The sequence below is a fragment of the Lepidochelys kempii genome, chromosome 1 (assembly GCF_965140265.1).
Source record: "Lepidochelys kempii isolate rLepKem1 chromosome 1, rLepKem1.hap2, whole genome shotgun sequence".
Lineage (NCBI taxonomy): Eukaryota > Metazoa > Chordata > Testudines > Cheloniidae > Lepidochelys > Lepidochelys kempii.
The window spans coordinates 165,529,189-165,542,000 of NC_133256.1; the positions used below are offsets into that span (position 1 = coordinate 165,529,189).

General features: G+C 43.7%; 1 protein-coding gene across 11 annotated transcripts in view; it reads left to right on the plus strand.

Annotated features, from left to right (window-relative positions):
• TIAM1 (TIAM Rac1 associated GEF 1) overlaps positions 1-12,812 on the plus strand; it is a 264,451-nt gene that overhangs the window by 215,275 nt on the left and 36,364 nt on the right. For all 11 annotated transcript variants that reach the window (XR_012161161.1, XM_073362431.1, XM_073362486.1 and 8 more), the window contains 2 exons: positions 1,576-1,662; positions 6,715-6,939. Coding sequence is in view for 10 of the 11 variants with exons in the window: in XM_073362431.1 (XP_073218532.1) it covers positions 1,576-1,662; positions 6,715-6,939 (312 nt within the window). In the remaining variant the exon portion in view is untranslated. The remainder of the gene's footprint in view (positions 1-1,575; positions 1,663-6,714; positions 6,940-12,812) is intronic.

A 12,812-nucleotide genomic window follows, 5' to 3' on the forward strand; every position in this document is an offset into this window, starting at 1 on the left:
CTTGAGTTAATGCCTCTGGAGTTGGTCTAGCTTGAGCACACGTTGCAAAATAACACCTGAGCTGCACAGAGTGATGGGACTAGCAGCTGGTGTGTTCTGCTACCTCGTGTGTAGCCTCGATGGGTGAGTTCAGTCCAGTTAAATGCACTGCTACACTTGAGTTAAGGGGTTTTGTGAATGGGTGGGACTTGAATTAACTCTGCAGTGAGGACAGGCCCATAGTTACCATTTCTTTTTGCCTGGCCGTTCTTCAGTTTATTCAGAATTTCTCTCCCCACTAACCTTGGTGCATGAAGTGAGCTTGACAGATTCCATTTATATTCCAAGTTGAGGAGCCCAGCTTTAAGTCTCTAAATTGGCTGTTAAGTGATAAATGGCCATATGCCACAGGCCTGTGGGCTGGTCCCTATTTTTTTAATGAAAGAATAACTTGCCATCCATAAACATCAACTTGAAGGGAGTCATAGGGTTAGAATAGGCTCCCAGTACATCTGCTTCCTCTTGACTGGTGGCTGATTGCATATCAAACAAGCAACTCTCCCTAGTATATACTGATTCATAAAAGTTTTATTTGAGAAAAAAAAACAAACAAAAAAAAAAACCTGCGGTCTATACACATCTAGGGTGCCAGGAAGTTTCAGAAAAGCAAATGTCCTTTTTTAGGCAAGTCTCAATAGTAAATAAATAAAGCAAATGTAATAAAATACATTTTATTTTATACACACATTAGAGCTGACATTACATTAATTCCTAGTAATGGATAAAGAAAATCACCAATATCAAATATAGTTGTGCCATTTGCACTCTTAAAATTAAGTCTGTGTCAGTGTTTCCATTATAAATCTCTGGTTTGCAGGTTTATAACTTAGCCATAAAAATGTGCACTGGGACTTGGTGAATAACAAGTCATGGCAGCAGCAGCCGAGAAAAGAAAAAAAGGCAGCATTTTACAAACCAGCCCAGCCCAGCCCAGGAAATTCAAAAAGTAAAAGCTGACATTCTGCTTGAACAGGCACTATTATGCCTTGTGTGAGTGTCAGCCATAACTCTGAATTTCCTGGCCTTTGTTGATTTGGGACACAAAACATAACATTGTATAAATTTTGTCTGCAAATATTCAACTTCTTGAAGTGACCTTTTGTGGCAAGACAGTTTTAAGTGCATTCCAACAATTTACAGCTGTAGTCTCCCCAAATAAAACTTAAATGATTTATGTAAACGCAAAAATTCAGTTAATCTTTTTAAGTAATTTTTTTTTTATTTAGTAATTTTCCTTTTCAGTTTTTTTAAGTTTTAATACTACCCCTAGCCCCCTGAAAAATTGGGCCCCAATTCTGAAAAGCCCATTACTCACATGGATAATCCTTACTCACATGAGTAGAATTCTTGAATACTGCTGTGGAACTACTTGGCATAAGTAAAGGATGCTCACAATAGGATCAGGTACTGCTTTAGCAAAGATTTTGCTTATTGTGGAAAACAGTGCCCTCAGATACTGCGCATGAGATGTCTCTTGTGGTTTTTATATAACTAATTCTGAAGATGTTTTAATTGTGTTGCTTGGTATTTTTGTAGGCTTTTCTCTCTCTTCTGTGGAAGAAGAAGGGTTTCGTCGGCTTTATGTGAACCGTATAAAAGAGACGGGTCTGGCTTTCAAGAAAGGTAAAAGCTACTGGAAGACTTCTACCCAAGTTAAAATAGTCTCATTATTATTTTTTTTTTTCTTATTGGTATTGCAGTAGCAGTTAGGAGTGCCAGTCATAAAAGGACTCCATTTGTGCTAGGAGCTGTACAAACACAGAACGAAAAATCTGTGCCTGTCCCAAAGAGGTGTTTGGAAGGTCCCCAGATACCTTAGCACAGTGGTTCTCAACCTATTTATCATGGTGTTACCTGGTCCACAGGTTGAGAACCACAGTGCCCCCCACATAGCTCTGTGCTCAGTGCCTTCTGCCCAGAGGCCCCTCCACAGAGTGGGGCCAGAAGCGGAGAGCTGGGTGGAGGGCAGGGACCCTGCCTCCAGACTCTGCTGTGTGGGGACCCCAATCATGTGGAGCTTGGGGGGTAGCCAGGACCCCAGCCCCATTGTGCTTGGCCGAGCAGCAGCCAACTACCCAGAGCCAGCTGCACAGCAGGGAAGCAGGGAGCCCAGAGCTTGCGGCCTTTAGCATGCAGCTGAGCTGGGCCACAGCTGTGTGCTAATTGGGCCACATGTAGCCTGTGGGTTGAGAACTGCTGCCTTAGCACATGTCTACCTCCCCATCCAACCTACGGAATGATTTGGGATTGACTACAGTATATGTACAGTCACCCTTCATTCTGAACTGCTTTTCTGCCAATCCCTTCTCTTACATAGCAGGATCACCATGTACTGCAGCGAGAAAGACAAGTAGTCCATAAAGCCACTCTAGAACTGATACTAAGAGATGAAGAAATAAAATAAATGGCATATCTTCGCTCCAGTGGCTGAGATCACTGTCCCTAGTTTTGCTTTCAGCCATTTCGGGAAGCATAGCTGCTCTGAACCAGAGATGTAACAGGGCTGAGTAGGCCAGTGAACTGACCCAAAGGGTGAAATCAGCTAAGAGGATTTCAGTAGTGTTTTTGGAGCACTCTACATCTGTTTCAGAACCATGAAAATCCTTCACTCCTTTTTCCTGTCACTTTCCACTCCCCACTCTCTTCCCATATGAATGGCCACCATCTTTCTGGCCAGGGTGTATGAAGTTTCCTGCATAATCCTTTTCCCCTTACTCAATGAAGGCACATAGGTAGGCAAACAAAAGGCTCTGGGTTCTGTGGTGCGTCAAGGCAAATATAAAGGGGTTGGGAAGGGAGGTCTGGGCAGTCTTCCTTCAGCAAGTTTGGAAATATCAAGTGCAGTTTCCTGAATTTTACAAGATATTTGAGCAAGATTCTAGACAAAAACCAGGCAAACAAAGAAAACTGGGTGCGTGCCTACTCTGGATTTGGAATGCTAAACTAAGTTGTCAGTGGAAAATTGGTCTTTTCAAAAGAACAGGGTCAACGTAAAAAAAAATCACACTTCTGCATGAACATTTGTGTACCTATTATTATAGTAAGTAAAAATTAAGATACCTATAACTGAGAGAGAAATAGGGATTATATTTCTCAGTTTGTACAGTTGATAGGACTTTGTATAGTGAGTTGACAAACTGGAAAAAACATTTTCTCTCTACTCTCTTTCAATTACAGTAATCTTAGGTGTTACTCAAAGTAATAATAGGTAAAGAAATTCAGAGAGAAGTATGTTTAATACTTGGAATTGATGATGTCCCTAAAATACAAATTCTAAGATACTTGATTATCTTTATAAACTAATGATATTTCATCCCATCTGACAAGAACCAAGGTTAGAAAGAGACTCTAAAGCCTCAGTTGCAGCATTTATGGTCACATGCATATTAACGTGTTAACACTGTAACAGGACATTAGTTAGCAGGAAAAAAAACCAGAACAATACTAAATGCTTGACCTGTTTTGTTCTTGTTTAGACTATGATTTTGTGGTCCTTTTATTTTGAAGCTATTCTCATTTGTTTCATTTTATTCTGCTGTTAGTTTTGCAAATGAGTCAGTGCAAGTATTTGTTTTATCATGCAAAAAAATAATGGCAAAGGGTGGGGAAGTGGTGAATATTATTAGGGCTGGTCAACCACTGGGAGGTTTTTGACAATTTTTTTCCCTTTTTAATCAATACATTTTGAATTTTGCAACTTTTGGGCCAGCTTATTATTGTTGTTGTTTTTACAGCTATATGGTGCCCAACACCTACAGTATCTGGGCTCAATTATATACATGTAGGGCACATCTACATTGCAGCGGGGGTGTGCTTCCCAGCTCTGATAGACTACTCTACTCTACTCTACTCTAGCTTTGCTTGAGCTAGCGTGCTCAAAACAGCACAGACAGCAGCTTGGGCTAGCCACCCGAGTCCAAACCTCCTGGACACTCTGGGTGCATGTGTGGGCAGCTAGCCCATACCGCTGCCTATGTTACCCCTGGCTACTCTGCTATTTTTAGGGCTCTGCATACCTGAGTTGGGAAGCACACTCGCAGCTGCAATGTAGACGTCCCCTTAGAAGTATCTTTTTTTCCCCCTCCCCTAAAGAAGAACAAAGCCCCCACATGCTCCTCTGGCATCCCTCCCCCTTGCACCAAACGTAAAGCCACTTACTTAAGCAGAGTCAAATCTGGGCATCTTATTTCCTGGAGGATGCAGCTGGATTCACAATGCAATTCTTAGGGGAAGTCTTGCTGAAAGAGCTGAGTCTTGCATCCTGCCCTCATGATGGCAAGATTCAGGGTCTGCATGGTCTCCTGTAGAGAGAACTCTGTGTCTAAATAGCCTCCCCCAAGAACAGCTTGTCCTCTAACCCTGCAATTTCCTCTGTCTATCAGCCTGAGCACCCCTTTCAAGTGCAGCTGACACACAGGGGCGTGGAGCAAGAGGTGATGGTGCAGATGAACAGGATGGAGCCTGGCTAGGGGTATGAAGATAAGGACCAGGATCTTGAAATCAGCCCAATGCTGGCTAGACAGCCAGTGCAGAATATTATTTATTGTGATGTGCTCAAGTTGGTCTGCTCTGCCAAACAGCTTTCTTTTTCAGGTGACCTCCAGGGCCAGTCCAAGGCACAGCATGTTGCAGTGACCTAGCCTAATTATATTAATCAATGCGCTCAGTACCTCCAGAACAGATCACTGTGACATGCTTCAGTCTGTGGTGACCCTGGAGGTCCCCCTGATAATGAAAGCTGGTCCAGCATGCAGCTGGCTGCCAGGATGTACAAACCCTCTGAGAGTGAGGTCACATTCTCTGCTGGATCTTCAATATGCTTCCCTTTGTCTATCATCACCACCTTTGTCTTTCCTGGGCTGAGCTGGAGTCAGCTGTTTTCTCTCCAGATTCTTATTTCTCTTAGACACTGGGACTATAGCTAGTGTCCAAAATTGGATAAATACCATGAATAAATTTCCAAGCTATACATTTAGCTTTAGAGGATTTATATGACAGGATATATGATGTTTTCAGGACCAGGTAGGAGGCAAAATAAAGTCCTAAATCCAGTTCTGTTTCAGTGGGGGACATTGCCTCTTTTCCTTAGCCATCATAATGGCTTGCCCCTTTCAATAAAGTGCTCGTCAGTGTGAAGAAAATTAAATAAATGATATAGCTAATCCTGCTTTATAAAGAGAGTGTCAGTGATTCAGTCACATGTGTTCAGATGACTTTTAACGCAGGCATTGCACCATGAGAACACAAGGCACTCCAGTTCTGCCAGACAGGAGAGCTATGAATAGCTGATGGGAAGAGACAACACAATGCTCAAACCAACCAGTAAATCTTCCCAGCTTCTGTCTATTGGAAAAAGCAGTTTTCCGTCATAAAATGGCTTTTACTACTGCAAAAACAGAAACAGGGATGCTAGCAAAGGCAGAACTGGGGAAATGCCCCAAATCCCTCTTTTTTTCCTATTTGGCTATGAGCCTTATCACACCTGCCTAGTACTTCCCTAGTTCTCACCCTAAGGTTTTTGGCTAGTAATCCTTCTCCTCTCCCTTTTCTGTATTACACTCACTAGTTTGTAAATACTGAGGGCTAGATGGTGGCTTACCTTTGATGGGCAAGGAAGGGCAGGCGGACAAGAAGCCTTCTGCAGAGTCCAGGTGGAGTCTTCCTACACAATACCAGAATGCTAGAAATCTAGAAGAGGAATTCTCGATACAAGGGGTCATGGTCACCTTGCTCTTTCCGTATTGCTAAAGGGGGGTGTCATCCCAGCTAAATGGAGGGAATGTGTTTAAGGGAGGGGAGTCCTGGCACTGAAAAAGATGAGATCCCCTGATCTAAGATGAATGACGTTGTGATTTTTGCCTCTCTCCCATCCCTTCCTGTGCACTGACAAGCAGAGATGGGCCACCATTACATGACTTCTCCTCCTACCCACCCCTGCAATGCAGCCACTAATGTAAAGCCACAGTCTTGCCCTAAACATTTTCTAACAAACACACTCTGCTAAATGACTCCAGTTAGTGATGAGAATTGTGATGTCTTGAAGCTTGGAAGTCTGACTTTATTGGCACAATTTACTTTAAAGTTAAAAATGTTGTTAGTGTTGATGGCAGAACATTGGACAAGCTGGTCTTGAGGAATTAATTGGTGTCTTATTTCTATGATCAATTTTCTCTCATTCTAACCCCCAGGTCAATGTGAAGCAGGAAAGTAGATTCCTGTCTGAGTTCATCTCACCACTACTACTGTCTTCACCAATAATCTGGAAAGCTTTAGAAGTCTGAATCTGTTTATAAGCAGTGTGTTCTGTAAATGCTGTGCATGGCTCTTCTCCTAGAAAATGATGTAAAGAAAAGTTGATTTCTTCACTCACAAAGGGCGTACAGTGGAATTCAGTGAATACACTGTAAACGTACCACATGGTGATAACAAGGACAATGATACTATGGTGATGGGACGCCGTAGAAAACCCTGAGATAGATCTCTTCACTAAATTCAGCACCCATCAGTGATCCCTTAACATCCATCTAGTTTCTGCATGTTTGGAATCATAAATGTTTGTCATGTCTAGACATCACAGTTACTAGCACTTCATAAATACACAGACTGAGGTCTTTGGGGTATATGGATAACAGAAACCTACTGTGTGATACTTACCTGTTACTTTCTGTTCTGCAGGCCTTAAAGCTGGTGATGAAATTGTTGAGATTAACAAAAGAGGAGCTGAAGACCTGGACTCAACCATGCTGAAAGATACCCTTGTTCAGCCTTCACTGTGCCTTACAGTGCGCACTTATCCTGAGATCGAAGGGGGGCAGAAGTTAATGCAACCACCCCCACGCCGCATGGAAAACCTGTCTGACTGGAGTGACAGTGCACTGATGTATAGTGGCAGTAACCAAGGTAACAATGTCCATTGCCGAAATTAACATGAGATGGGTTCACTTTGGTTCCAACATACATCAGTGTAACTCCATTGACCACAGTGGAGTTACTCCTGATTTACACCTGTGTGAGATGAGAATCAGGCCCTAAACATTGTGGTTAGATCATCAACAGGAGCTTCACTTAGGAATTTATGACGTGACCTGTGGTTACACTAAATTGCAACCACAGATTCTCAAGCTAGGTAGTGATTTGGTAGATATTTGGTCAGAGAAATGGGTGAGTTTTTGTTTGGCTTTTTAAATAAGACACTCTTAAGTGTATTTATTTGTTTGATCTGTTTTTGCAGAAGTTCATGTAAAAATGTGGTTAGAATAATGTAAAATGGAGTGGTTTTTCTATTTTCTTTTTCTCCTTTTCTTGCTCTGAAGAAGGCAAACATGAAAGAAGACTCCTAAAAATTGACCACGTTCCAAATTGTTAGATAGCAGATAGAACACGAACAGGCAGCAACAGTAGTTGAATGATTGCTTTTAAAAAGCAGTTTTGAAGATGAGGTGGGGATATTCATAAGCTCCATACCTGGGATTTTTATATTTGGCCACAAGATGTCACTCTTACACATATAAAATCACTTAATTTTCTTTCTTGAGGTCAAGAGCGTCTTGATCCCAGTTTCAGTAAGTTACTACCCTTCCAGTGCAGGGCATATAGGTCAAAGGAAAGGCTAGAACCCTGTTGTCAGATTTTTTTTCCCCTAGTAGGAAAACTGGGGAGGTGGGTATGGCTTTCCCTTTATTTCACTGTTGTCGAAGGAAGAGTAGGAGTATCTCAATTTAAATTGTCGGAAGCAACAAAATAGCATTTCAGCAGATGGTTCAGAGGTGCTTACAGAAGTTTCAGTAACACTATTTTACCTTGTTCAAGTGCTTGCAATTGCCATATGCATCTAAAGCATGGCATTAAAAATGTTTAAAACTGAACAACACACACATTCTAATTAGGAGGATTTTACATTAAAGTGGGAATAGGGTTTGGGACCTTCTTCAAAGGTTGAGGCTTGGAGGCAAGCATTTAGATCTCCTTCAACACTTTCCATCTCTTTAGACATCAGTGGAAGAAAGTATAAAATGTTTTTCCAAAGCTCTTCTAGCCCCTGTGCATTATTTGGTTTTTACTATCTGAAATTGGATTGAAATGTAAGTTAAATAGAGGTACATTTTATTATTATATCTGGGATTGTAGCTGTGTCTCAGATTTTTGGTTTCAGCTCTGTGACTTCTTGTCCTAAGCAATCAAGTGTGAAATACCCATTGACCTATTTATTTGTATCCGAGCTGATTATTGCCGGCTTGGCTGGCTGGATAAATCAGCTCAGTGGTTTCTATCACATGCTTTATTTATAGTATGTACACTTATATTTCTGTACTGAGCTAAAAGAAAATCCACCTAACATTGGAGTTTAATTGGGCTCAGGATCTGGCTGGACCATTATGTTTATGTGGCTTTAGATGCTATTCTTCACTGGAGCCATTTTCTGCATGTCACGCAGAGAGTGTGGGATGGAACTTTTACCAAAGGTGCTTTGGTAGATAATTCTGTTTATTGGGTCCATATTTTAGATTCTGATCCTTTTAGGAAGCCTTTAAGAATTTTGATCTTGGATATTTTTTAATTGGTGTATGTTTGGGAGTGGGGGGTTAATAGAAAACCAAACCAAAATTCCAGCAATTTAAACCCCATTGAACACACTGGCTCTTAGCTACTCTTGTTTCTTTTGTGATTAATTAGGATGACTACTAAGATTTTGATGTATAGCAAGATGAAGAAGAGGTACATGTTTTCCCCTGAGGGGTTCTATGTGCCTGTTACAGAACCACAAAGATTTCCTCCTCTCACCTTTTAATTTTCTCCCAGGTTTTAATCTTCTATTCGCACAGCACAGCCATTATAATTTTGTTTAAGAAGCACTTGCATGCTAGGACTCCCTCTGGAGACTCTCAACATTTTCCCTGTAATTAGCTAAAATGACCAGTCAAGGCCCTCTCCCTTCCCCGAGAATAGTGTCTTGCCTCTGCAACACCCAACTTCATCCAGTCCAGGGAGTGAGAGAATGGGGACTCATCAAGCCCTCGGATCGCTACCCCTTCCTGCTTCTCCACGTGGGCACCAATGATACTGCCAAGAATGACCTTGAGCGGATCACTGCGGACTATGTGGCTCTAGGAAGAAAGATAAAGGAGTTGGAGGCGCAAGTGGTGTTCTCGTCCATCCTCCCCGTGGAAGGAAAAGGCCTAGGTAGGGAGCGTCGAATCGTGGAAGTCAACGAATGGCTACGCAGGTGGTGTCGGAGAGAAGGCTTTGGTTTCTTTGACCATGGGATGGTGTTCCATGAAGGAGGAGTGCTGGGCAGAGACGGGCTCCATCTTACGAAGAGAGGGAAGAGCATCTTTGCCAGCAGGCTGGCTAACCTAGTGAGGAGGGCTTTAAACTAGGTTCACCGGGGGAAGGAGACCAAAGCCCTGAGGTAAGTGGGAAAGCGGGATACCGGGAGGAAGCACAGGCAGGAATGTCTGTGAGGGGAGGGCTCCTGCCTCATACTGGCAATGAGGGGCGATCAACAGGTTATCTCAAGTGCTTATATACAAATGCACAAAGCCTTGGAAACAAGCAGGAGGTCCTGGTGATGTCAAGGAACTATGACGTGATCGGAATAACAGAGACTTGGTGGGATAACTCACATGACTGGAGTACTGTCATGGATGGTTATAAACTGTTCAGGAAGGACAGGCAGGGCAGAAAAGGTGGGGGAGTAGCCCTGTATGTAAGGGAGCAATATGACTGCTCAGAGCTCCGGTACGAAACTGCAGAAAAACCTGAGTGTCTCTGGATTAAGTTTAGAAGTGTGTGCAACAAGAGTGATGTAGTGGTGGGAGTCTGCTATAGACCACCGGACCAGTGGGATGAGGTGGATGAGGCTTTCTTCCGGCAGCTCACGGAAGCTACTAGATCGCATGCCCTGATTCTCATGGGTGACTTTAATTTTCCTGATATCTGCTGGGAGAGCAATACAGCGGTGCATAGACAATCCAGGAAGTTTTTGGAAAGCGTAGGGGACAATTTCCTGGCGCAAGTGCTAGAGGAGCCAACTAGGGGGGGCGCTTTTCTTGACCTGCTGCTCACAAACCGGGTAGAATTAGTGGGGGAAGCAAAAGTGGATGGGAATCTGGGAGGCAGTGACCATGAGTTGGTTGAGTTCAGGATCCTGACGCAGGGAAGAAAGGTAAGCAGCAGGATACGGACCCTGGACTTCAGGAAAGCAGACTTCGACTCCCTCAGGGAACGGATGGCCAGGATCCCCTGGGGGACTAACTTGAAGGGGAAAGGAGTCCAGGAGAGCTGGCTGTATTTCAAGGAATCCCTGTTGAGGTTACAGGGACAAACCATCCCGATGAGTCGAAAGAATAGTAAATATGGTGGGCGACCAGCTTGGCTTAATGGTGAAATCCTAGCGGATCTTAAACATAAAAAAGAAGCTTACAAGAAGTGGAAGGTTGGACATATGACCAGGGAAGAGTATAAAAATATTGCTCGGGCATGTAGGAATGTTATCAGGAGGGCCAAATCGCACCTGGAGCTGCAGCTAGCCAGAGATGTCAAGAGTAACAAGAAGGGTTTCTTCAGGTATGTTGGCAACAAGAAAAAAGCCAAGGAATGTGTGGGCCCCTTACTGAATGAGGGAGGCAACCTAGTGACAGAGGATGTGGAAAAAGCTAATGTACTCAATGCTTTTTTTGCCTCTGTTTTCACTAACAAGGTCAGCTCCCAGACTGCTGCGCTGGGCATCACAAAATGCGGAAGAGATGGCCAGCCCTCCGTGGAGATAGAGGCGGTTAGGGACTATTTAGAAAAGCTGGACGTGCACAAGTCCATGGGGCCGGACGAGTTGCATCCGAGAGTGCTGAAGGAATTGGCGGCTGTGATTGCAGAGCCACTGGCCATTATCTTTGAAAACTCGTGGCGAACGGGGGAAGTCGCGGATGACTGGAAAAAGGCTAATGTAGTGCCAATCTTTAAAAAAGGGAAGAAGGAAGATCCTGGGAACTACAGGCCAGTCAGCCTCACCTCAGTCCCTGGAAAAATCATGGAGCAGGTCCTCAAAGAATCAATCCTGAAGCACTTGCATGAGAGGAAAGTGATCAGGAACAGCCAGCATGGATTCACCAAGGGAAGGTCATGCCTGACTAATCTAATCGCCTTTTACGATGAGATTACTGGTTCTGTGGATGAAGGGAAAGCAGTGGATGTATTGTGTCTTGACTTTAGCAAAGCTTTTGACACGGTCTCCCATAGTATTCTTGTCAGCAAGTTAAGGAAGTATGGGCTGGATGAATGCACTATAAGGTGGGTAGAAAGCTGGCTAGATTGTCGGGCTCAACGGGTAGTGATCAATGGCTCCATGTCTAGTTGGCAGCCGGTATCAAGTGGAGTGCCCCAAGGGTCGGTCCTGGGGCCGGTTTTATTCAATATCTTCATAAATGATCTGGAGGATGGTGTGGATTGCACTCTCAGCAAATTTGCGGATGATACTAAACTGGGAGGAGTGGTAGATACGCTGGAGGGGAGGGATAGGATACAGAAGGACCTAGACCAATTGGAAGATTGGGCCAAAAGGAATCTGATGAGGTTCAATAAGGATAAGTGCAGGGTCCTGCACTTAGGACGGAAGAACCCAATGCACAGCTACAGACTAGGGACCGAATGGCTAGGCAGCAGTTCTGCGGAAAAGGACCTAGGGGTGACAGTGGACGAGAAGCTGGATATGAGTCAGCAGTGTGCCCTTGTTGCCAAGAAGGCCAATGGCATTTTGGGATGTATAAGTAGGGGCATAGCGAGCAGATCGAGGGACGTGATCGTTCCCCTCTATTCGACATTGGTGAGGCCTCATCTGGAGTACTGTGTCCAGTTTTGGGCCCCACACTTCAAGAAGGATGTGGATAAATTGGAGAGAGTCCAGCGAAGGGCAACAAAAATGATTAGGGGACTGGAACACATGAGTTATGAGGAGAGGCTGAGGGAGCTGGGATTGTTTAGTCTGCAGAAGAGAAGAATGAGGGGGGATTTGATAGCTGCTTTCAACTACCTGAAAGGGGGTTCCAAAGAGGATGGCTCTAGACTGTTCTCAATGGTAGCAGATGACAGAACGAGGAGTAATGGTCTCAAGTTGCAGTGGGGGAGGTTTAGATTGGATATTAGGAAAAACTTTTTCACTAAGAGGGTGGTGAAACACTGGAATGCGTTACCTAGGGAGGTGGTAGAATCTCCTTCCTTAGAGGTTTTTAAGGTCAGGCTTGACAAAGCCCTGGCTGGGATGATTTAACTGGGAATTGGTCCTGCTTTGAGCAGGGGGTTGGACTAGATGACCTTCTGGGGTCCCTTCCAACCCTGATATTCTATGATTCTATGACTAGAAATCCAAGGGTAGGTGTCCTAAAGCTCAGCAGAGAGCATTGCCACTAGGTTAGTAGGATGCCCTAAAGGTTATTTTTTATCCATAATTTCTTGAGGCATTCCCTACTTCTCTTCTGCATAGTGAAACCATATGGCCTCCATGTGGAGATATGTGAGCTACTTCTTCACGTACTAGATTTTGGGGGCGAGGCTCTAAATATTCTTGTTTTGAATGAGATTTTAGCATCAGAAGACATAGGACACACCATGCAAAATACAGGGACAACCAAGAGCCTTACAAATCACTTAATGTGGTGTAGGGGGTAAAACAGGTATATCACTATTCTGAATGAATACATTGATTCTCCAATTATGAAACAGTTAAGTGTTCCTGACCAGTCTATGATTTGTCACTCTGCAAGCAGGGAAACCAGAGCCAC